Source organism: Schistocerca cancellata, chromosome 2 (assembly GCF_023864275.1).
Source record: "Schistocerca cancellata isolate TAMUIC-IGC-003103 chromosome 2, iqSchCanc2.1, whole genome shotgun sequence".
Taxonomy (NCBI): Eukaryota; Metazoa; Arthropoda; class Insecta; order Orthoptera; family Acrididae; genus Schistocerca; species Schistocerca cancellata.
The window spans coordinates 856,148,881-856,170,508 of record NC_064627.1 but is presented as its reverse complement, the minus strand read 5'-3'; the positions used below and the strand labels follow the sequence as shown (position 1 = coordinate 856,170,508).

The window sequence follows — 21,628 nt, the reverse complement described above, 5'->3', positions numbered from 1 at the left end:
ACATTTCTACGGAATCCAAACTGATCTTCCCCGAGGTCGGCTTCTACCAGTTTTTCCATTCGTCTGTGTTATGTGTCGACAGAAGTGCCGACACAGTGTTATTTAGAAGGGCCGAATAGGGCACGCGTCAACTCACGCCGTCCTGCGTTAAGCCTGAAACAGGATACTTCATAAATGCTATAAAGAAAAGAACGGAGCTTCTCGTATACTCAACTTTATTCTCCTGTGTGGTACATCTCCATGGTGAATACAAGTAAGACTCTCTCCAGATATGGTTAACTGCGCCTTGCTAGGTCGTAGCTATGGACTTAGCTGAAGGCTATTCTAACTGTCTCTCGGCAAATGAGAGGAAGGCTTCGTACGTCTAGTCGCTAGCAATGTCGTCCGTACAACTGGGGCGAGTGCTGGTCCGTCTTTCTAGACCTGCCATGTGGTGGCGCTAGGTCTGCAAGTACTGATGGCGGCGACACGCGGGTCCGACATGTACTAATGGACCGCGGCCGATTTAAGCTACCACCTAGCAAGTGTGGTGTCTGGCGGTGACACCACAGTCTGTAAAGAATTCGCGTTAGTATTTTGCAGCTGTGACTTTTTAAACTGATAGTTCGGTAACTTTCACATCTGTCAACACCTGCTTTCTTTGGGATTGGAATTATTATATTCTTCTTAAAGTCTGAGGGTATTTCGCCTGTCTCATACATCGTGCTCACCAGATGGTAGAGTTTTGTCATGACTGGCTCCCCTGAGGCCATCAGTAGTTCTAATGGAATGTTGTCTACTCCCGGGGCCTTGTTTTGACTCAGGTCTTTCAGTGCTCTGTCAAACTCTTCACGCAGTATCTTATCTCCCATTTCATCTTCATCTACATCCTCTTCCATTTCCATAATATTGTCCTCAAGTACATCGCCCTTGTATAAACCCTCTATATACTCCTTCCACCTTTCTGCTTTCCCTTCTTTGCTTAGAACTGGGTTTCCATCTGAGCTCTTGATATTCATACAAGTGGTTCTCTTCTCTCCAAAGGTCTCTTTAATTTTCCTGTAGGCAGTATCTATCTTACCCCTCGTGAGACAAGCCTCTACATCCTTACATTTGTCCTCTAGCCATTTTGCACTTCCTGTCGATCTCATTTTTGAGACGTTTGTATTCCCTTTTGCCTGCTTCATTTACTGAGTTTTTATATTTTCTCCTTCCAACAATTAAATTCAATATTTCTTCTGTTACCCAAGGATTTCTATTAGCCCTCGTCTTTTTATCTACTTGATCCTCTGCCGCCTTCACTACTTCATCCCTCAGAGCTACCCATTCTTCTTCTACTGTATTTCTTTCCCCCATTTCTGTCAATTGTTCCCTTATGCTCTCCGTGAAACTCTGTACAACCTCTGGTTTAGTCAGTTTATCCAGGTCCAGTCTCCTTTAATTCCCAGCTTTTTGCAGTTTCTTCAGTTTTAATCTACAGTTCTTACATTTCCCATAGATGAGTAGCATTTCTACCTTCTCTTCGTTGGTGTATATTCTATTCACACAACTCTTCAACTGATGATGTTTGACGGATGACGGGCCTGCATTCTACTTACGGTTACATTTGTCCTCTGTCAACGTCAGCACGTGGATGAGTTCCATTACCCCGAGTACCTGCACTAAGCGCTGGGAGCGTCGACGTCAGTGTTATGTAATTAATAACGTTTTGTTTCAGTGAATGGTACACTGTGATACGTTTTTGAATAGGTCTTTAGGAGAGAAAATGAATTACAGAATAAAAAATACAGGGTGCTATTTAAAAAAGTCATACCGCTGTTCATATCTTTATAAAAAACAAGGCTACAACGAAGGCAGTCATGCTGATTGATGTCCACCTGACGGCTAAAGAACATTTGCTTGAAAGATTTTGTAATTTGCATCTGGACAAACAGTTATTTAGGATGGTCAAGATAAATGGGACACCCTCTATACACCACGAGGCCTGCTAACAAGTACTAAATACTAACAATAATAATGTACTTGAGTGGCCAGTATACGTGTCACAGAGAATTGCAATTTTAAATCATTTACACACACCCATTGGTGTGTACACGTATGAAATTACATTGACAGTTCACAATGTTTTCCAGGAGTTCCATTTTTTTGCCATACAATTTATATTAGACTAATTACAGAGATTTCGGTATCAACCTCGCGTTTTCAAATGGAACTATCGTAATTTATGCTGATAGCATCGCAATTCTAAAAGAGTAATTCAATGGCGTTTCACTCTCCAAAAGCCAATTTCTAATTTGGAACTAGTTACAATATTTAGACTATAGGATTTATGTGATTTGAACACGACACGCGGCTAATATCTTCAGCAAGAGTTCGTGATTTCATACCCTAATAAGCACCTACTTTGGGTAAGGAACAAAGAGTGTGCTGCACCGCCGCCATATAAATGAGCTGCAGGTGCGCTAGAATACTGCTCAGAGGCTAAAGAGCTACGAATGGAGCGAACGGGACAGATTCTCTGGTAGCTATTTTTCATAATCCACGCATGGAGCAAGGCAGCTCACTGGTTAGCACACTGAACTCGCATTCTGGAGGACGACGGTTCAAATCCCTGTCCAGCCATCCAGATTTAGGTTTTCCGTAATTTCCCTAAACCGCTCCGGGCAAATGGCAGTATAGTTCCTATGAAACGATACGACCGATCCCCTTCCCTATTCTTCAAAACAATACGAGCTTATGCTCCATCTCTAACGACCTTGACGTCGACGGGACGTTAAGCCATCCTCTTCCTTCCTTCATACTTAACATGGTAACTGGAGAGAAACGGCGAGAGACTTACAATAAGCCAGCCCAGCATCGTTCGTTATTTGCGTGCAACCAGCTTCCATCTGTATCGCGTCACTTCCTCTGTACACTGAGGTGACAAAAGTCATGGGATACTTCCTAATATCGTGTCGGACCACCTCCTGCCCGGCCTAGTATTGCAACTTGACGTGGCATGGACTCAATAAGTGTTTGGAAGTCCCCTGCAGTAATATACGAGGGCTGTCCAGAAAGTAAGTTACGATCGGTCGCGAAATGGAAACTATGAAAATCCGATAAAGCTTTGCAGAGACGTGTTGGGCAGTGTCTCTAGTATGACTCTAGGCAGAATTATGTCGCTCTTTTCACTCCTGAGCTCTTACTGAGCGCGTAAAGATGTTCTAGAAAATAGTGTCTCCCGCCAAGTACGAGGGCCTGGTGAGAATTTTCCCCTGAAGCTATGCAACCAACATTACATAACTGTCGTGCGGTTTCTTCTTCAAGACAATTCTCAGCCTCATTCTGCAGGAGCAATGAAGATGTTCCTGCATCGTTTCAATTGGAAATGTTTGGTTACCCACAATACAGCCCGTAATGGTCTCCCACTGACTTTCATCTCTGCTCAAACGAACCACTGGCTATGAAGACAACATTTTGGCGCAGACAACGAGCTTTAGGCCAGCGTAGAGGATTGGCCGAAAACACTGGCGGCTGCCTTCCATGATGAGGGTATTGGAAAGTTGGTACAACGCTACGACGAATGTCTGAGCCACAACGGCGACTACGTAGACAAGTAGCTGAAAGGTGTAGCTAACTGTTACAAATGAAACATTTATGATTTTCACTGTGATTTTCATTTCGCGATCAATCGTAACTTACTTTCTGGACAGCCCTCGTAGAACCATGATGCCTCCAAAAGGCGTCCATAATTGCGAAAGTGTTGCCGGTGCAAGATTTTGTGCACAAACTGACCACTCTATTATGTCCAATAAATGTTCGATGGCATTCATGTCTGACGATTAGTTGGCCAGCTCTTACCAACTAAAATGTGGATTCACCTGACCAGGTCATGGTTTTCCAGTCGCCTGGGGTCTACTCGATAGGGTCAAAAGCCCAGTAGAAGCGCTACAGTCGATGCCGTGCTGTTAGCAAAGGCACTCTCTTCGGTCGCCTGCTGCCGTAGCCCATTAACGCCAAATTTCACCGCACTGCCCTATGGAACACGTTCGTCGTACGTCCCAGACCGATATCTGCGGTTATTTCATGCAGTGCTGCTTGTCTTTTAGCACTGACAATCTACGCAATTTCTGCTCTGGATCTCTAGGTGAAGACCGCCTGCCCGCGCGTGGTTCGTGGTGAGAAGTAATGCCTGAAATTTTTGTATTCTCGGCACGCTCTTGACACTATGGATCTCGGAATACTGAATTCCCAAACGATTTCCGAAATGAAATGCCCATGCGTTAGGGTCCATTTCACGTTCAAAGTCTGATAATTTCCGTCGTGCGGCCATAATCAGTCGGAAGCATTTTCACACGAGTCAGCTGAGTACAAACAATAGCTCCACCAATCCACTGCCCTTTTGTACTTTATGATCACTATCGCTTGACTTCTACCAGGGTCACTCCAAAAGAAATGCACACTATTTTTGTAAAAATACACTTTTCATTATGCATGTGTGAAAGTTTTACAGTGTGTAGATACATCCTTCCCGCTTGTTTTCAAACTTAGTTCAACCTGTTACCGTGAGTGGCGCCGTCACAGCATGTCTTCAAGATGGCTGCTACACGTGACGTTCCTCAGAAGCAACGTTCTGTCATAGAATTCCTGTGCTGTGAAAACGAGACAGTGGGAAACATCCACAAGAGGTTGAAAAAGGTGTATGGAGATGCTGCTGTCGATCGCAGTACAGGTAGTCGGTGGGAAAACAGGTTAGGCGATGAAAGCGGGCACCGCAATATTGAGGATTGTCCTCGCAGCGCAGACCTCGTACTGCACACACTCCAGACAATGCGCAGAGAATTGGTGACTGCTGACGGACGCATCACAGTGAACGAATTGTCACGCTACTTTGGGATAGGGGGAGGAAGTGTTCACAGAATACTGAAAGTGTTCGCGTTAAAATGGTTTGTGCTGCGTAGATTCCCAGGATTTTGATAGTGGCTCACAAAGAAACAAGGAAAACGGTATGCAGCGAACTTTTGGAACAGTACGAGAATGGTGGAGATGAAATTCTTGGAAGAATTGTGACAGGTGATGAAACATGGCTCCATCATTTTTCACCAGAGACGAAGAGGCAATCAATGGATTGGCATCATGCAAATTCAAGTTATGGCTACGGTGTTTTTCGATTCCGAAGGACTTTTGCTTGTGGACATAATGCCAAGTGGAACCACCATAAATTCTGATGCATATGTGATGACACTGAAGAAACTTCAAGCTCGACTGAGTCGTGTTCGACCACATCGGCAAAAGCAGGATGTTTTGCTGTTGCACGAGAATGCACGGCCACATGACAGTCAAAAAACCAATTAAGCGATCACAAAACTCGGATGGACAACACTGAAACACCCGCCTTACAGTCCTGACCTGGCTCCATGTGACTATCATCTCTTTGGGAAACTGAAAGACTTTCTTCGTGGAACATGCTTTGAAGATGATGACTCCCTTGTGCACGCTGCCAAACAGTGGCTCCAAAGGTTGGTCCAGAATGTTACCGTGCGGGTATACAGGCGCTGGTTCCACGATGGCGTAAGGCAGTTGAGAGGGATGGAAATTATGTGGAGAAATGAAAATATTGTTCCTAAAGGATGTATCTACACACTGTAAAACTTTCAAACATGTAGAATAAAAGATGGATTTAAAAAATAAATAGTGTGCATTTCTTTTGGAGTGACCCTCGTATCATCCCAGTGTAGATTATCGGATTTCCGACCTGGTTAAGGATTTTCCCTGCCCGTGGACTGGGTGTTTGTGTTGTCCTCATCATTTCATCGTCATTATTGTAGTGGACTGGCCAGACAGCCAATCCACTATGGCCGGTAGCCGAAAGGCACGCGTCTAAGCTCACGCAGACTGGCGTGAGGTCTGGAACTGTTAAATGGTTCAAATGGCTCTGAGCACTATGGGACTTAACATCTATGGTCATCAGTCCCCTAGAACTTAGAACTACTTAAACCTAACTAACCTAAGGACAGCACACAACACCCAGCCATCACGAGGCAGAGAAAATCCCTGACCCCGCCGGGAATCGAATCCGAGAACCCGGGAGTGGGAAGCGAGAACGCTACCGCACGACTGGAACTGTTAAGGGAATTATAGTAGCAAATAAAGTACGTAGTTGATGTAATACTTAACTTTAATCCATAATCGGAGAACATCGGTCTGACGGTACAGGCATCACAACATAAATAACAAATGTGAATGGCGCCTTGCTAGGTCGTAGCAAATGACGTAGCTGAAAGCTATGCTAACTATCGTCTCGGCAAATGAGAGCGTAATTTGTCAGTGAACCATTGCTCGCTAAGTCGGCTGTACAACTGGGGCGAGTGCTAGGACGTCTCTCTAGACCTGCCGGGTGGCGGCGCTCGGTCTGCAATCACTGACAGTGGCGACACGCGGGTCCGTCGTATACTAGCGGACCGCGGCCGATTTAAAGGCTACCACCTAGCAAGTGTGGTGCCTGGCGGTGACACCACAATTATCATTTGTGACAGTGGCTAGATTGTGATCTGTGGAAAAAAAAAATTTGGACTGTGTAAAAATTACGACTTTGTACGGGCGCTGATGACCGCGCAGGTGAGCGCCCCACAAATCAATCATCATCATCATCATCACAGGCAGTGTTGATCGGGGCAGTGTTACTGCCGCGGCAGACCGCACGTATGTCCACTTGCGGGACCCTAAGCAAGCCGTTGCGTAGCTACAGAGGTGCCTGAATCGCTATTTCGATTACATACCGAAAGCGCGCACGGCTCCATTTTCTCTGTCCACAATGCAATAGATCGTACTTGAAAGTCATGAGTACCACAAAGTCGAAAACGCACTCGCGTTTCTTCTGAAAATCTTTCGATGAAAAAAACAGGTGCACTTTAATTTGATAACTGTTAATTGTACATGTGTGGCTAAAACTAATTCTTGATTATTCATTATTGTACGACTAATATTAGACCATTTTTGCGACGTAGTACAGAAATAAAGTTTATAAGCGTTGGTGCTGTTTCAGTAAACGGTCTTATACGTAAGAAGCACAGTTCAGTTTATACATGCTAACTTCAGTAACTATTGACGTTTCTTGCCGAAGCTGTCACAAATACCTGGGTAACAAATCGTGTTTGCTATCACATGAACAGCGCCAGCAAATAACAGTTTCGTTCCGTTAGCGAATCCAGTGCAGTTCTCTATAAATTCTTCAAAACATTCCAACCACATAGCAACAAAGCGTTAGCAAAAACATTACAACTTTCTTTACAACGCGATTTACATTGCAGTATGGTACAATCCAGCAGCTTACGCAGGCCCGGACATACGTGGACTGCCTCGTGTCAGCGCTGGTGACAATGACCAGTTCTGGCAAAAATGTCTCAAATCAAACTACAAGCGCCAGCGCGCTCCTGAAAAGTAGAGATATTGCGTAAGGTGGGATTACAGTGCGCTCACAACGATTATACACAGGGTACGCGAAAGAACTTGCCCCCCTTCTAACAGCCGTGTACCGCAAGTGTCTAAAGGAACGGAAGGTTCCAAATGATTGGAAAAGAGCACAGGTAGTCCCAGTTTTCAAGAAGGGTCATCGAGCAGATGCTCAAAACTATAGGCCTATATCCCTGACATCGATCTGTTGTACAATTTTAGAACACGTTTTTTTGCTCGCGTATCATGTCATTTCTGGAAACCCAGAATCTACTCTGTCGGAATCAACATGGATTCCAGAAACAGCGATCGTGTGAGACCCAACTCGCTTTATTTGTTCATGAGACCCAGAAAATATTAGATACAGGCTCCCAGGTAGATGCCATTGTCCTTGACTTCCGGAAGGCCTTCGATACAGTTCTGCACTATCGCCTGATAAACAGAGTAAGAGCCTACGGAATATCAGACCAGCTGTGTGGCTGGATTGGAGAGTTTTTAGCAAACAGAACACAGCATGTTGTTCTCAATGGAGAGACGTCTACAGACGTTAAAGTAACCTCTGGCGTGCAACAGGGGAGTGTTATGGGACCATTGCTTTTCACAATATTTATAAATGACCTAGTAGATAGTGTCAGAAGTTCTATGCGGCTTTTCGCGGATGATGCTGTAGTATACACAGAAGTTGCAGCATTAGAAAATTGCAGCGAAATTCAGGAAGATCTGCAGCGAATAGGCACTTGGTGCAGAGAGTGGCAACTGATCCTTAACATAGACAAATGTAATCTATTGCGAATACATAGAAAGAAGGATCCTTCATTGTATGATTATATGATAGCGGTAGCAATTACTTCTGTAAGTTATCTGGGTGTATGCGTGCGGAACGATTTGAAGTGGAATGACCATATAAAATTAACTGCTGGTAAGGCGGGTGCCAGGTTGAGATTCATTGGGAGAGTCCTTAGAAAACGTAGTCCATCAACAAAGGAGGTGGCTTACAAAACACTCGTTCGAGCTATACTTGAGTATTGTTCATCAGTGTGGGATCCGTACCAGGTCGGGTTGACGGAGGAGATACAGGAGATCCAAAAAAGAGCGGCGCGTTTCATCACAGGGTTATTTGGTAAGCGCGATAGCGTTACGGAGATGTAACTCAATTGGCAGACTCTGCAAGAGAGGCGCTCTGCATCGCGGTGTAGCTTGCTGTCCAGGTTTCGAGAGGGCGCGTTTCTGGATAAGGTATCGAATATATTGCTTCCCCCTACTTATACCTCCCGAGGAGATCACGAATGTAAAATTAAAAAGATTCGAGCGCGCACGGAGTTTTCCGGCAGTCGTTCTTCCCGGGAACCATACGCGACTGGAACAGGAAAAGGAGGTAATGACAGTGGCACGTTAAGTGCCCTCCGCCACCCACCGTTGGGTGGCTTGCGGATTATAAATGTAGATGTAAGGTTCCAAGTTGTCACTTTCCTGCAAGTATTGTTTGCAGGCAGACGACATAGCGCTCCACTCTCCGCAGCGACACAAAGTTGCATTAAATCTCAATCTTCTACAAAAACCGCGAAGAGAAGTGTCTAAAATTCACACCAAGCGAGGCGGCGCAGTGCTTATCACAATGGTCATGTATTGAGGAGCATGACGGTCCACACCCCCGTCCGACTATCCAAAGTCAGGCTTTCCGTGATTTCTCTACATAGCTTAAGACAATGTCAGGATTGTGCCTCCCATAAGGGCACCGCAGTTGTTCCCCATCCTTTCCTTATCCGGTATCTTCATTTGCCTGTAATGACCTCGTCGTAGACGGGACGTCAAGCTCTTAACTCCTTCCTTTCTGAAATTCGTGTTTGGCATTGATACCTGAAGTGTCCCTAGGCGTGACGTAAATCTGTCCCGAATTAAGTTAGGGCCAGAATTTCTTTTCTTCCTTGAATGAGACGCAATATTTGCGTCTGGAAAAGTTACTTACTTCAAAACTGATAAGCATAATGCTTTCGAACAATGGGAGTGTCAATAGAGGGACCCTAAAATGCCAGGATCCCACTGGCAGGAGCAATCCTGCCTCCTCGCTATCAAAAGCCAATTATTTTAAACAGAACTGTGGTACAATGAAGAGATAAGCCATGTGATCCCTCCTAATGTCGTGTCGGACTTCCTTTTCCTGGATTAGCAGCTCGACGTGGCATGGAATCAACAATTCATTGGAAGTCCTCTGCAGAAATGTTGGGCCATGCTGCCCCTATAGCCATCCATAATAGAGAAAATGCTGCCGGTGCAGGATTTTGTGCACGAACTGATCCCTCGATACTGTCCCATAATTGTTGGAAGGGGTTGATGTCCGGCAATCTGGGTGGCCAAATCATTCGCTCAAACTGTCCAGAATCTTATTCAAACGAGTCGGTTACAGTTGTGGCACGGTGACATGCCGCAAGGTCCCTCCATAAAAATTCCATCATTGTTTGGGAACACGAAGTCCACCAATGGCTGCAAATGGTTTCTAAGTAGCCGAACGTAACCATTTCCAGTCAATGATCGGTTCAGGTAGACCAGAGGACCCAGTTCATTCCATATAAACACAGCCCACACCATTATCGACCCACCAACAGCTTCCACAGTACGTTGTTGACAATTTGGGCCCATTGCTTCACTGGGTCTGGATCGCATTCGCACCCTACCATCAGTTCTTACCAACTGAAATCGGGATCATTGACAGGTCATGACTGTCCAGTCTCTCTGGTCCAAACGATACGGTCACTAGCAAAGAAGAGGCGCCGTAGGCGATTTTTTGCTGTTAGCAAAGGCACTCACCTCGGTCGTCTGCTGCCATAGCTCATTCCATGGTGAGAGGCAGTGCCTGGAATTTAGTATTCCCGCTACATTCTTGACAATCTGGATCTCTCAATATTGAATTCCCTAACGATTTCCGAAACTGAATGTTCCATGCGTATAGCTCTAACATTTCGCGTTCAGAGTCCGTTAATTCCCGTCGTGCGGCCATAATCACATGGGACACACATTCCCATGAATCAACTGATTCTAAATGACAGCTCCACCAATGCAGTGCCGTTTTATACTTCGTGTACGCGATACTACCACCATATTTGTCAATATCACTGTCGCATGACTTTTTTTCTGCGACTGTATAAAGCACACCTGTTTCCCAATCAATTGTCGAATCGATAGCAGCTTCATTTTAACAACAGTTAGGCGACAGCTGAGGGCTGGGAGACAGCAGACAGCTATAGTGCGTCTCTTGCTTTTTTTGCAGATCCGGCCAGCGCCAGAGCGAGTTCGTAGACTCCCGAGGCGTCCACGTGGTTGTGGGCCGCTACGTGCCGGACTCGGGAGACTCCGGGTCAGAGGTCAACCTCACCAGAGGTCAGTACTCCAGCACCACTTTATTCAGCGGCTTGCGTTAGTATACAATGATGAGCCAAAAGATTATGACCACCTGCTTAATAGCTTGTTTGTCCGTCTCTGGAACAAAATACATCACTGATTCTACGTATCAGGGATCCGACAGTTTGTTGGTAGATTTGTGGAAGTATATGCCATTAGATGTCTACGCACAGGTCTACATCTACATCTACATTTATACTCCGCAAGCCACCCAACGGTGTGTGGCGCAGGGCACTTTACGTGCCACTGTCATTATCTCCCTTTCCTGTTCCAGTCGCGTATGGTTCGCGGGAAGAACGACTGCTGGAAAGCCTCCGTGCGCTATCGAATCTCTCTAATTTTACATTCGTCATCTCCTCGGGAGGTATAAGCAGGGGGAAGCAATATATTCGATACCTCATCCAGAAACGCACCCTCTCTAAACCTGGACAGCAAACTACACCGCGATGCAGAGCGCCTCTCTTGCAGAGTCTGCCACTTGAGTTTGCTAAACACCTCCGTAAAGCTATCACGCTTACCAAATAACCCTGTGACGAAACGCGCTGCTCTTCTTTGGATCTTCTCTATCTTCTCTGTCAACCCGACCTGGTACGGATCCCACACTGATGAGCAATACTCAAGTATAGGTTGAAAGAGTATTTTGTAAACCACCTCCTTTGTTGGACTAATTTTCTACGGACTCTCCCAATGAATCTCAATCTGCCACCCGCCTTACCAACAATTAATTTTATATGATCATTCCACTTCAAATCGTTCCGTACGCATACTCCCAGATATTTTACAGAGGTCACTGCTACCAGTGTTTCTTCCGGTATCATATAATCATACCATAAAGGATCCAATCAACGAAAATAGTGGGCCGCTGATTTGCGTACGAGGTGATAACGCCCGATAGTGACGCAGATGTGTTCCATAGGATTTACATCAGGCCAGTTTTGTAGCACAGATATCAACGTGAGTTAACTACACTCCTGGAAATTGAAATAAGAACACCGTGAATTCATTGTCCCAGGAAGGGGAAACTTTATTGACACATTCCTGGGGTCAGATACATCACATGATCACACTGACAGAACCACAGGCACATAGACACAGGCAACAGAGCATGCACAATGTCGGCACTAGTACAGTGTATATCCACCTTTCGCAGCAATGCAGGCTGCTATTCTCCCATGGAGACGATCGTAGAGATGCTGGATGTAGTCCTGTGGAACGGCTTGCCATGCCATTTCCACCTGGCGCCTCAGTTGGACCAGCGTTCGTGCTGGACGTGCAGACCGCGTGAGACGACGCTTCATCCAGTCCCAAACATGCTCAATGGGGGACAGATCCGGAGATCTTGCTGGCCAGGGTAGTTGACTTACACCTTCTAGAGCACGTTGGGTGGCACGGGATACATGCGGACGTGCATTGTCCTGTTGGAACAGCAAGTTCCCTTGCCGGTCTAGGAATGGTAGAACGATGGGTTCGATGACGGTTTGGATGTACCGTGCACTATTCAGTGTCCCCTCGACGATCACCAGTGGTGTACGGCCAGTGTAGGAGATCGCTCCCCACACCATGATGCCGGGTGTTGGCCCTGTGTGCCTCGGTCGTATGCAGTCCTGATTGTGGCGCTCACCTGCACGGCGCCAAACACGCATACGACCATCATTGGCACCAAGGCAGAAGCGTGTGCCGTGCGTGTGATCATTGCCTGTACAGCCCTCTCGGAGTGTCCGGAGCAAGTATGGTGGGTCTGACACACCGGTGTCAATGTGTTCTTTTTTCCATTTCCAGGAGTGTATAATGCTCCTCAAACCACTGCAACACAGTTCTGGCTTAGACACGGACAGTTATACTGCTGAAAGTTTACGTCGCCGTCGGGAAAGACATCAATCATGAAGGGATGCAGGTGGTTCGAGTCCTAGATTACTATCGCAGGTCCCACGCAAGAGTAGGAGAATGCCTCCCATATCATAATAATGCTTCCACCAGCCTGCGGCCGTGGCGCGCTGCGCGTTTCGAGCCGCCAGTCACTACGATAACGGGGTTCCTGGAGTCGAACGTAGACCTAGTGTAGCAAAAATATGATTCACCTGAAGAGCCGACACGTTTCCGGTCGAATGCCGATGGTCCCGTTCCCACTGCGCCCGTAATTGACGACGTCGGTGGGTCAACATGTGAAGATGTAGAGGTGGTCTACTACGGAGCTCCATGTTCAACAATGTACGATGAACGGTGTGCTCCGAAACAACTGTGCATGGGCCTGCATTGCGCTCTTTCGGGAGCGATGCCACAGATCACCATCTATTCAGCGTTACAGAGCAGACAAGCCTCCGAACCCCATGTTGTGTGACGAGCCGTGGACGTCCAACCATTTAGCACCTAGTGGTAGTTTCGCTGACGTTCTCTTTCCGTAGATGCTCACGACTATAGCACGTGAAGATTCGACCAGCTTCGCCGTTTTCGGGATACACAGGCTCTGCGTAATACGAGGGTTGTTTTTTAAGTAAGGGCCGTTCGCGCGTATAGTCCCGTAGTTCGCGCGGACGCCGCAACAAGCCACCGCGCCACTTGCCGGCATCCTCCCCGTTCACACTGATGCAAGCTGCAGCTCTGTAGCTGACGTGTACGCATCGCTGTGCTACTTTATAATGTTTAAGCTTACTGAATCGCCCGCCGCCTGTGAGATACGGTCAGTGATACGTTTTTTGACCGCGAGAAGCCTATCAGCTGCAGAAATTCGTCGTCAGTTAACAGAAGTTTATGGCTTGAATGCAATGAGTGAAGGTAAAGTGCGTCAGTGGGTTAGAGAGTTTAAAAATGGCCGTCATGGACGTTTGTCCATGACGAAGAACGCTCAGACCGGGCCTCTGTGATCACTGATGATTTGCATGCTGCAGTGGAAACAAAGATTGCTGAGGACAGAAGATTCACAATTTCCACTCTTTCTTTGGAATTTCCACAAGTTTCAAGACCGGTTTTGTACAAAATTGTGTCTGAAAACCTAAACTTTAAGGAACTGTGTTCTCGGTGGGTACCCAGACTCCTCACAGAGGACCACAAAGGGAAGACATTTGCCACTTCATTGGACTTTTTGATTCGTTACGAGGAAGAAGGGGATGACATGTTGAGTCAAATTGTCACTGGAGACGAAACATGGGTATCCCATATCACTCCCGAAAGCAAGCGACAATCGATGGAATGGGGACACACAACCTTACCCGTCAAGGTCAAAGCCAAACAGAAGCTGTCAAAGCGCAAGATTATGGCAACTGTGTTCTGGGACCGGCACGGTGTTTTCCTAGTGGTCTTTATGCCACGAGGAACGACAATCAACTCAGATGCCTACTGTGCAACTCTAAAGAAGCTCCGCAGAGCAATTCAAAACAAGGCGCGGCATGCTGACAAAAGGAGTTTTGCTCCTGCACGATAACGCTAGGCCTCACACCTCTCAAAAGACTCGGGATTTGATTGATTATTTTGGCTGGGAAGTTTTGGACCATGCACCATACAGCCCCGACCTTGCTCCTAACGATTTTCACCTTTTCCGGTACTTGTAACACCATATTGGCGGGCAGCGCTTCAATGACGACGATGAAGTGAAAGCGGCCGTGAACTCTTGGCTGTCGCAGCAGGCGGCCGAATTCTTTGAAGAGGGAATTAAAAACTTAGTTGTACGGTATGACAAGTGCTTAAATAAACGAGGCAACTATGTAGAAAAATAGGTAAAAGTGTGTAGAATCAGAAAATAAGTTTTTTTACAAAAGTATTTGTATCTTTTTTTAAAATAAAAACGGCCCTCACTTAAAAAACAACCCTCGTAATAATATGTCAAAGTCGCTTATCTCAACAATTTCCGCTTTTGCAGCCCACACCTTCGCTAGGGTGATCCCCTGTCCGTGTCTGATCCGCTTATATACAGGGTTATTACAAATGATTGAAGCGATTTCACAGCTCTACAATAACTTCATTGTTTGAGATATTTTCACAATGCTTTGCGCACACATACAAAAACTCAAAAAGTTTTTTTAGGCATTCACAAATGTTCGATATGTGCCCCTTTAGTGATTCGGCTGACATCAAGCCGATAATCAAGTTCCTCCCACACTCGGCGCAGCATGTCCCCATCAATGAGTTCGAAAGCATCGTTGATGCGAGCTCGCAGTTCTGGCACATTTCTTGGTACAGGAGGTTTAAACACTGAATCTTTCACATAAACCCACAGAAAGAAATCGCATGGGGTTAAGTCGGGAGAGCGTGGAGGCCATGACATGAATTGCTGATCATGATCTCCACCACGACCGATCCATCGGTTTTCCAATCTCCTGTTTAAGAAGTGCCGAACATCATGATGGAAGTGCGGTGGGGCACCATCCTGTTGAAAGATGAAGTCGGCGCTGTCGGTCCCCAGTTGTGGCATGAGCCAATTTTCCGCGGGCTACGCGTGAAACTTGCCTGCACGCGTTCAACCGTTTCTTCGCTCACTGCAGGCCGACCCGTTGATTTCCCCTTACAGAGACATCCAGAAGCTTTAAACTGCGCATACCATCGCCGAATGGAGTTATCAGTTGGTGGATCTTTGTTGAACTTCGTCCTGAAGTGTCCTTGCACTGTTATGACTGACTGATGTGAGTGCATTTCAAGCAAGACATACGCTTTCTCGGCTCCTGTCGCCATTTTGTCACACTGCGCTCTCGAGCGCTCTGACGGCAGAAACCTGAAGTGCGGCTTCAGCCGAACACAACTTTATGAGTTTTTCTACGTATCTGTAGTGTGTCGTGACCATATGTCAATGAATGGAGCTATAGTGAATTTATGAAATCGCTTCAATCATTTGTAATAGCCCTGTACTTTCGTTACGACATCAATTGCCCGCAACGCAACCAGACGGCATCCAACGTCGCGTTTGGGAGTGGTCATTGTGTTCCTGCTTATCAGTGTAAGTCTGCGTGTTAAGGACTCCGCAAATTTTACAACGGAACAGCTATTGTTTCCAATCAGCAGCAAAGGTAGAAAGTAAAATCAAGTGGTGAGACGTCACTTCTTAAATAATTAAAAAAAAGGAGAACATACAGAATTTTATTCCACTTTTAAGGATTTCATTTTGCTTTTGAATGGTGTTTTCGTCATTTGACTGTACAAACTTCATTTTATATTACTAATCATGCCTTTAGCTTTAAGCAATTCTCAAGTACAACAGTGTTGGATATAATTGAACTTCCGTTCATAACGGCTTAAGGCCGAAATCATCCGGTACAATTAATACAAATTCCGAGAGAGAACGCAGCCACAAGAGTCAAGAGGCATACACTATCTGCGTAAAAGTACCCCAACACCTATTAGTGGATGTTAATATGGGTTGTGTCCACGCTGCGCTTTTTTGAGTTACCAGTCTTCCGACTGGTTTGATGCGGCCTCTCCTGTGCCATTCTCTTCATCTCAGAGTAGCGCTTGCAACCTACGTCCTCAATTATTTGCTGCATCTATTCCAAATTCTGTCTTCCTCTACAGTTTTTGCCTCTACTGGCCCCTCTAATACCATGGAAGTCATTCCCGGGTGTCTTAACAGGTGTCCTATCGTCCTGCCCATTCTTGTGTTTTCGACATATTCCTTTCCTCTCCGATTCTGCCACAACCTCCTCATTCCTTACCGTGTCAGTCCACCTAATATTTATATATTTTGGCGATGCCAATACGGCCTTAGCACTTTGGGACTCGGTGTAAAAAAGATATGAGGATGGTCATTACGGACTGAAACCGGTCATCGTCTAAAGAATTGAGATTGTGATCAAAGACTGGAATAAAAAACATTTAATTTTCAACATTCCTCTGTAGCACTATATCTCAAATGCTTCGATTGTCTTCTGTTCCGGTTTTCCCACAGTCCACGTTTCACTACCATACAGTGCTGTGCTCCAAAGTACATTCTCAGAGATTTCTTCCTCAAATGAAGGCCTGTGTTCGATACTAGTAGACTTCTGTTGGTAAGAAATACCCTCCTTGCCAGTGCTAGTCTGCTTTTGACGTCCTCTTTGCTCCGTCCGTCTTTGGTTATTTTGCTGCCTAGGTGAGCGTCAATCCTGATGCTAAGTTTCTCGCTGTTCTCATTTCTGCTGCTTCTCATTACTTTCGTCTTTTTTTCAATTTACTCTCAATCCATATTCTGTTAGACTGCCCATTCCATTCAGCAGATCATGTAATTATTTTTCACTTTCACCTAGGATAGCAATGTCATCACCGAATCTTATCAATGATATCCTTTCCCCTGGAGTTTTGGTTCGACTCCTGAACCTTTCTTTTATTTTCATCATTGCTTCTTCGATGTGCAGCCTGAGCAGTAGGGGCGAAAGACTACGTTCCTGTCTTACACCCTTTTTAATCGGAACACTTCGGTATTCGTCGTCCACTCTTCGTATTCCCTTTTGTCTCTTGTACATATTGTATATTTCCCCTCTCTCCGTACCGCAGCGTCAGAATTACCTGTCTGGTGCCTTCACCTGTTCTAAAGCCAAACTCATTGTAATCTAACACATCCTCAGTTTTATTTTCCATTCTTCTGTATACTATTCTTCTCAGCAAGTTGGATGCATGAGCTGTTAAGTTGACTGTGCGATAATTCTCGCACTTGCCAGCTCTTGCAGTCTGCGGAACTGTGTGGATGATATTTTTCCGAAAGTCAGATGATATGTCGCCAGAGTCATACATTCTACACACCAACGTGAATGGTCGTTTTGTCGCCACTTCTCCCAAATGGAATGTTATGTATCCCTTCCGCCTTATTTGATCTTTCAGTCATCCTACGTTGTTTTAAATTCTGATTCTAATACTGGATCCTGTATCTCTTCTAAATCGACTCCTGTTTCTTCTTGTATCACATCAGACAAATCTTCCACATCAGAGGCCTTCAATGTACTCTTTCCATCTATCCGCTATTTCCTCTACATTTATGACGGCTTACACTCTGCTGGGGTCATTTTCAATGACATGCTTGAAAATCTGGAAAGAATGACAGCCCATTATTCCTCAAGAGCCAGAACCAAAGGAGGACTCTTGTGTGTGGTGCGAAACCGATATTCTGACTCATCCCGCAGATATTCCATTATATTCACGTCGGACTCTAGGCAGGCCAGCCCATTTCATGAACGTTATAGTCCACAGACCATTGCCCCAGAGATGCTGCTTTATGACAGGGCGCATTGTCGTGCTGATACAATCAATCATCATCTCCGAGCTGTTGCTTTTTGTACACAAGAAAACACAATGCTGTAAAATGTTTTCTTATCCTACCGCATTAGCGTTTTCTTAAGCGCAATAAGAGGACCACGTCCTAACAACTAAAAACACCCCACACTATAAAACTACCTCCTTCGCACTTCGTGTTGGTACTACAGGTGATGGGAAGTTACCATCCCCAGGCATTCGTCAAACCCAAACGCTTCGTTTGTATTGCCACAGGGTATAGAGTGATTCATTAAATTACGCGTTTCTAGTCATCCACTGTGCATTGGCGTCCCTCTGCAAACCACTTCAAGCGACGCCTAAGCAGAAATGCGTGGCTTACAATATTATAACCCATTCTCTTTAGCCCCCTGTCGCACAGTCATTGTGCTAGTTAGGCTGCTGGTAGCAATTAGGAGCTCAGGAGTAATTTCTTCCAGAAATTTCATACCATTCTTTACAGCCATCCTCCGCAACGCTCAACATTGCCTGTCCTTCTCTACATGAGATCTGCCTTAATTTGGTTTAGTTATGAACGTTTCCTCGTGTTTCCACTTCAGTCACATCATCAAGAGTTGACTTGGGCACTTTTAGAAGGGGTGAAATGACCGCGACGGGTTTGTTACTGAGGCTATATCTAGTTACTAGTCCACGTCCGAACTCACTGGGCTATGCTGACCGGCTCTGTTGTTACTGCTTCTCTACTGCCTCCGTGCCTCCGTTTATACTGTCTGGTCCGCCTCTCGTGATGTCTAATGGTCAGTTCCGTTTTACAAAGGGTTGTCCGGTAACTTCTGATCAGACAGTTTAAGGGGAAGGGGGCTAATTAGGGGTATCCTCTACCACGCAGTGTAAGTTGCTTTACGGAGTATAGATGTACACAGCGCATTATTTCCTGCCGAATCTGGTTCGTCTTCCTTTAAGGAAGCAGTGGAGTGACGTGGGAGCGCTTACCTTGACCCGCCATGTGCAGGGTCGCTGCCCCAGATAAACTGAGACGTCTCGTACGTTTCACTGCTGAGGCGGGAAGTTGGCTGCCGCGTGCTTTTCTTGATAGCGCAGCACGTGTCGGCCTGAAACTAGGAAGATGCACTGCTGTCACTGCAGAGCGATCTCTTCCCAAATTTTCCACGGCTGGGATGTCCAGCAGGCGTCTGTAGTCCTGAGTGTACGTCAACACACACAGATCAACATCAGTGCTCCGCAAGCCAGCCTGTGGTGCGTGGCGGAAGGTACTTTGTGTAACACTCTCACTTTCACCATTTCTTATTCCAGTCATAACTAATACCTTGGAAGAACGACCTTCGAGTTCGAATCTCTCTAATTCTACTTTCATGCCCTCTCACCGAGATAAAACATAGGAAGAAGTGATTTATTGGTTGGCTCTTTTAGGAACGTGCTCCCCGAATTTTTACGTGATGCAAAACACCCCTCTTGAAGCGTCTGTCATAGGAGTTGAGTATCTCCTTAGCACTTTCGCGCTTACTAAACGAATCTATGGCGAAACGCGCTGCTCTTCTTTAGATCTGTCCCATTTTTTTCTATCAGTCATGTCTCGGAAGGATCTCAGACCGAGGAGCAATGCTAAAATACTGGTCGTACGAGGATTTTGTAAACTACCTACTTCGTGAATGATTGTTCCAACGAAACTGTCTCGCATCTTTCTTACGATTAGTTTTACAAGGTTTAGAACTTTAAGAGTAGCAACTATTTATTTACAGCTCGTACAAAATAGATACGTTTTTCAAAGTTTTACTGACCTTCAAAGTAGTCACCAGCGTTGTGTATAACCCATTGCCAGAGATGTGTAAGCCGTAGAATACTCTTAGCAGTGCCAGTTGTGTTGACAGTTCGAACGGCGCGATCTATTGCCCGACGAATTTGTAGCAGTTCTGAAGCAAATGCCATAAAGTGTTTCCTTCAGTTTAGAAATCGAGTTGAACTCACGAGGGCTTAGGTCAGGGGAACCCCATTAGTCAAACAAATCAATAACAGCTTGCACTGTACGTGTTTGAGTATTGTCCTGCAAAATCATGGTCAGGTCCTGCAGAAAGTGTCATCACTTCTGTCTCTATGCTGTTAAATTTTGGAACACGACCTACGACCAGCTTAGAGACAGAAGTGATGACACTTTCTGCAGGACCTGACCCTCATTTCGCAGGACAATGCTCAAACACGTACAGTGCAAGCTGTTACTGATTTGTATGACTGATGGGGCTGCTAAGTGCTATACCACCTACTGCACTCCCCTGACTTAAGCCCTCGTGAGTTCAACTCGATTTCTGAATTGAAGGGAACACTTCATGGCATTCGCTTCAGAACTGCTACAAATTCGTCGGGCAATAGACTGCGCCGCTCGAAATGTCAACACAACGGGCATTCCTAAGGGTATCCTAAGGCTTCGACATCGCTTTCAACGGGTTATACACAACGCTGGTGACTACTTTGAAGCTCAGTAAAACATTGAAACACGTATATATTTTGTACGAGCTTTAAATAAATAGTTGCCACTATTAAAGTTCCAACCCTCGTATGTGGTCGTTCAGCTTTAAATCGCTAGCTACACATCCTCCCATATATTTAATGGATATGACTGACTGGTTCCAGTGATCGTTCGACAATCATAAAATAATACACAGACGTGTTTCCATCATTTTGTTCGCAATACGTAAATTTTGTTGCTATTGGGATTAACAGCCAACCCCTTGCACCAAGCAACGACCCCCTACAGGTCTTCCTGCATTTCACTGCAATTCTCTACCGTTAAGACTTCTCTGTGTACATCATCACCCACGAATATCATGGATTTTCCGACTTTATCCACTAGGTAATTTATATATTTTTAAGTTGCGACATAATCGCAATTAAAGACGCTGACCGAAGAAGTATAGAATTTCTTTCTTTAACTCCAGTCAGTGATCACAAACTGACGTCAGACTATAGGTTTCGTTCTATAATGAATATCTTCAGATCTGATCAAAATAGAACAACTGTGATTCTAATACGATTAAGCAAAATTGGCATCGCCATAAGATAGAAACAAAGCTTGGCATCGTCGAACAGGTATAATAATACAGTGCAGCCCAGGTGATGGTGATGGGAGAGTTGGCTGTGAGCAACAATGAGATACACATTATGGCCTGATTTGCAGTGCATTATTATAACTTTTCGGCGATGCCAAGCTTTCTTTATATCTTACTACGACACCACTTTGGCTAATGAGATTAGAAGATTTCTTCTATTTTACCAAATCTGAAGATTTTCATTATGGGGCGATATCGATAATCGGACGGCGATTGGTGATAACTGACTGGAATTATTGATAGTCCCATATCACTTCCTTGGCGTCCGCCCGAAGTTACTTTTACGTATGAAGATTTCTCTCGGTTCAAAATATCCCTTGCATAGTATTCAGCTGTTACGAATCTCCCTCGCCGTTGATGTACTATCGGGGACAGTTAAAAAGGTGGTTCAACAGCTGCATGTGAATGGTTTTAAAATCTCGCCAGCGAAGTCATCAGTCGCATTACTCTCGAAAATGGATATTATCAGTAAATCGATTACAAATTTCCGGTCCTTATCACTGCTCGAAATATGTACTGGCATTGAGCCCTGATCA

The 21,628-nt window shown here is 45.4% G+C and overlaps 2 protein-coding genes across 2 annotated transcripts in view; one reads left to right on the top strand and one right to left on the bottom strand.

Moving 5' to 3' along the window:
• Positions 1–21,628, bottom strand: part of LOC126162788 (uncharacterized) — a 640,449-nt gene that overhangs the window by 410,054 nt on the left and 208,767 nt on the right. The window lies entirely within an intron of this gene.
• The window catches only part of LOC126162787 (polypeptide N-acetylgalactosaminyltransferase 1-like), a 353,756-nt gene that overhangs the window by 126,064 nt on the left and 206,064 nt on the right, over positions 1–21,628 (top strand). Inside the window, exon 3 of the mRNA XM_049919504.1 lies at positions 10,676–10,785. Within this exon, the coding sequence (XP_049775461.1) occupies positions 10,676–10,785 (110 nt within the window). The remainder of the gene's footprint in view (positions 1–10,675; positions 10,786–21,628) is intronic.